This window comes from Eimeria tenella, genomic scaffold (assembly GCF_000499545.2).
Source record: "Eimeria tenella Houghton genomic scaffold, Eth_scaff1325, whole genome shotgun sequence".
Taxonomy (NCBI): domain Eukaryota; phylum Apicomplexa; class Conoidasida; order Eucoccidiorida; family Eimeriidae; genus Eimeria; species Eimeria tenella.
Window position 1 is genome coordinate 1 of NW_013543788.1, and position 1,751 is coordinate 1,751.

The 1,751-nt window shown below is 60.8% G+C and overlaps 1 protein-coding gene across 1 annotated transcript; it reads right to left on the minus strand.

The window, feature by feature from the left end:
• Window positions 1-453: 453 nt before the first annotated feature.
• ETH_00005575 (delta3,5-delta2,4-dienoyl-CoA isomerase, putative) lies at window positions 454-1,506 on the minus strand (the record flags this gene model as incomplete). Its single annotated transcript, XM_013379033.1, has 1 exon — window positions 454-1,506. The coding sequence occupies one exon, from the start codon at window positions 1,504-1,506 to the stop codon at window positions 454-456; it is 1,053 nt and encodes a 350-aa protein (XP_013234487.1).
• Between the last annotated feature and the right edge of the window lie 245 nt (window positions 1,507-1,751).

Genomic DNA, 1,751 nt, shown 5'->3' on the forward strand with positions numbered 1-1,751 from the left:
TAGCTAGCTAGCTACCTAGCTAGCTGCCTAGCTAGCCACCCATCTGATGAGCCTGATATCTTCGTTGCTAGCTGCCCAGTCCCAACTACGAACCTCCAGCTAGCTAGCTGGCTATCTAGCTAGCGCGGCAGCTAGCTGGCTAGCTAGCTGGCTATCTAGCTAGCTAGCTACCTGGCTAGCCAGGCGCCCGCGGCTTCTCTCTCATTTCTTGAGGAAAACGTAACCGAAATATCGTTGCAGTCTTTGCTGCTGCAGCTACTGCTGCAGCTACTGCTGCAGCTGCTGCTGCTGCTGGCTAACTTAGCACGCAGTTCCCTCAGAAGCGCCGCCTCCGCGCCTCGCCGAGGCATCACGAGGCTGGTTAATCCGATAGGCTTCTCTTGCTGCTGCTGCTGCTGCTGCAGCAGCAGCAAGGGACGCAGATGCGGTAGCTGCAGCAGCAGCAGCTTCCTGTCACAGCTTAGCAAAGGTGGGTGGCAAGGCTTTGCTGCTGCAATGCTGCTGCAGAGTTTGCTGCTTGAGAGTTCTGCGGACATATGGGAGCTGCAGCACAGCAGCAGCGTCGGCAGCAGCAGCGGCAGCGTCGGCAGCAGCAGCAGCAGCAGCGTCGGCAGCAGCAGCGGCGCGAGCAGCAGCAACAGTAGCAGCAGCAGCAAGCGGGTCCCTCGGGGGCTGCTGCAGGGCCCCCTTCGCTGCTGCTAGGGCCCCCCGACCCTTAGCAGCAAAAGAAAGACAAAGGGCCCCTGCTGCAGCAAGAAGAGTTTCTTTATCTGGAAAAATGGCAGAGACAAATCCTTTTTGCTGGGCCTCAGCAGCAGCAAAGGAGCGGCCGGAACAGCAGACTTCTCGGGCCCAGCTGCTGCTGCTGCAGGCGCGCTGCAGCCGCTGCAGCAGCGCAGCAGCAGCAGGGGCCCCCTGCTGCAGCTCCTGCGCACTGAAAAATGCGTCAGCAGCAGCAAGTCGAATGTCGCAGCAGCAAACCAGCTGCAGGCCCGCCCCCACACAGGGTCCCGAGACAGCAGCAACAACGGGCTGCTGCAGCAGCTCCAGGCAGCTCAGCGCGGCCTCCAGGGGCCCCTCCAGCTGCTGCTGCTGCTGCTGCTGCTGCTGCTGCTGCTGCGCAGCGCCGCAGCGTGGGGTTGTTGTGACTGCGCAGCAGGGGGAATCCCCAGGCCTCCCCGAGGGGCTGGCGAGTGCCCAGTGGGGCTCTGCTGCAGCAGCAGCGCTGCAGCAGGAGGCAGCAGCAGCAGCAGCAGCAGGTTCTGCGCCGCTGCAGAAGGCGGGGCCCGCTGCAGTCAGCAGCACGCAGCAGCAAGGTGACCAGTGGTACAGTGCGCGCATGCAAAGGGGGAACTCGCGACAAAAAGAGGCCCCCAAAGAGTTGAGCTGCTGCGGCCTATTCAGCGAGACTTCCACTACGCAGCTGCTGCCGAGAGCAGCAGCAACAGAAACTCGCAGGCTTTCGAGGCCCTCGAGGCCCTCAGGGAGAGAAGGCAAGTCCGGCATTGTGTGCAGACGAGGGTTTAGGGTTTAGGGTTTAGGGTTTAGGGTTTAGGGTTTGGGGGGCGGCGAGCTGACCAACCCGGGAGCCACCTGGGCTGACCAATGGTGTCTGCCCCGCAAGAGAGTTCCTCGCGCTGAAATAAATTAAACGTAATTGCAATTTTAAAGAATAAAACAAATAAAAGGAAAAAGAAAAGAAAGGGGCGGAGGAACAGCCAAAGTGGGAGCAGCAGCGGAAGTGACCCTCC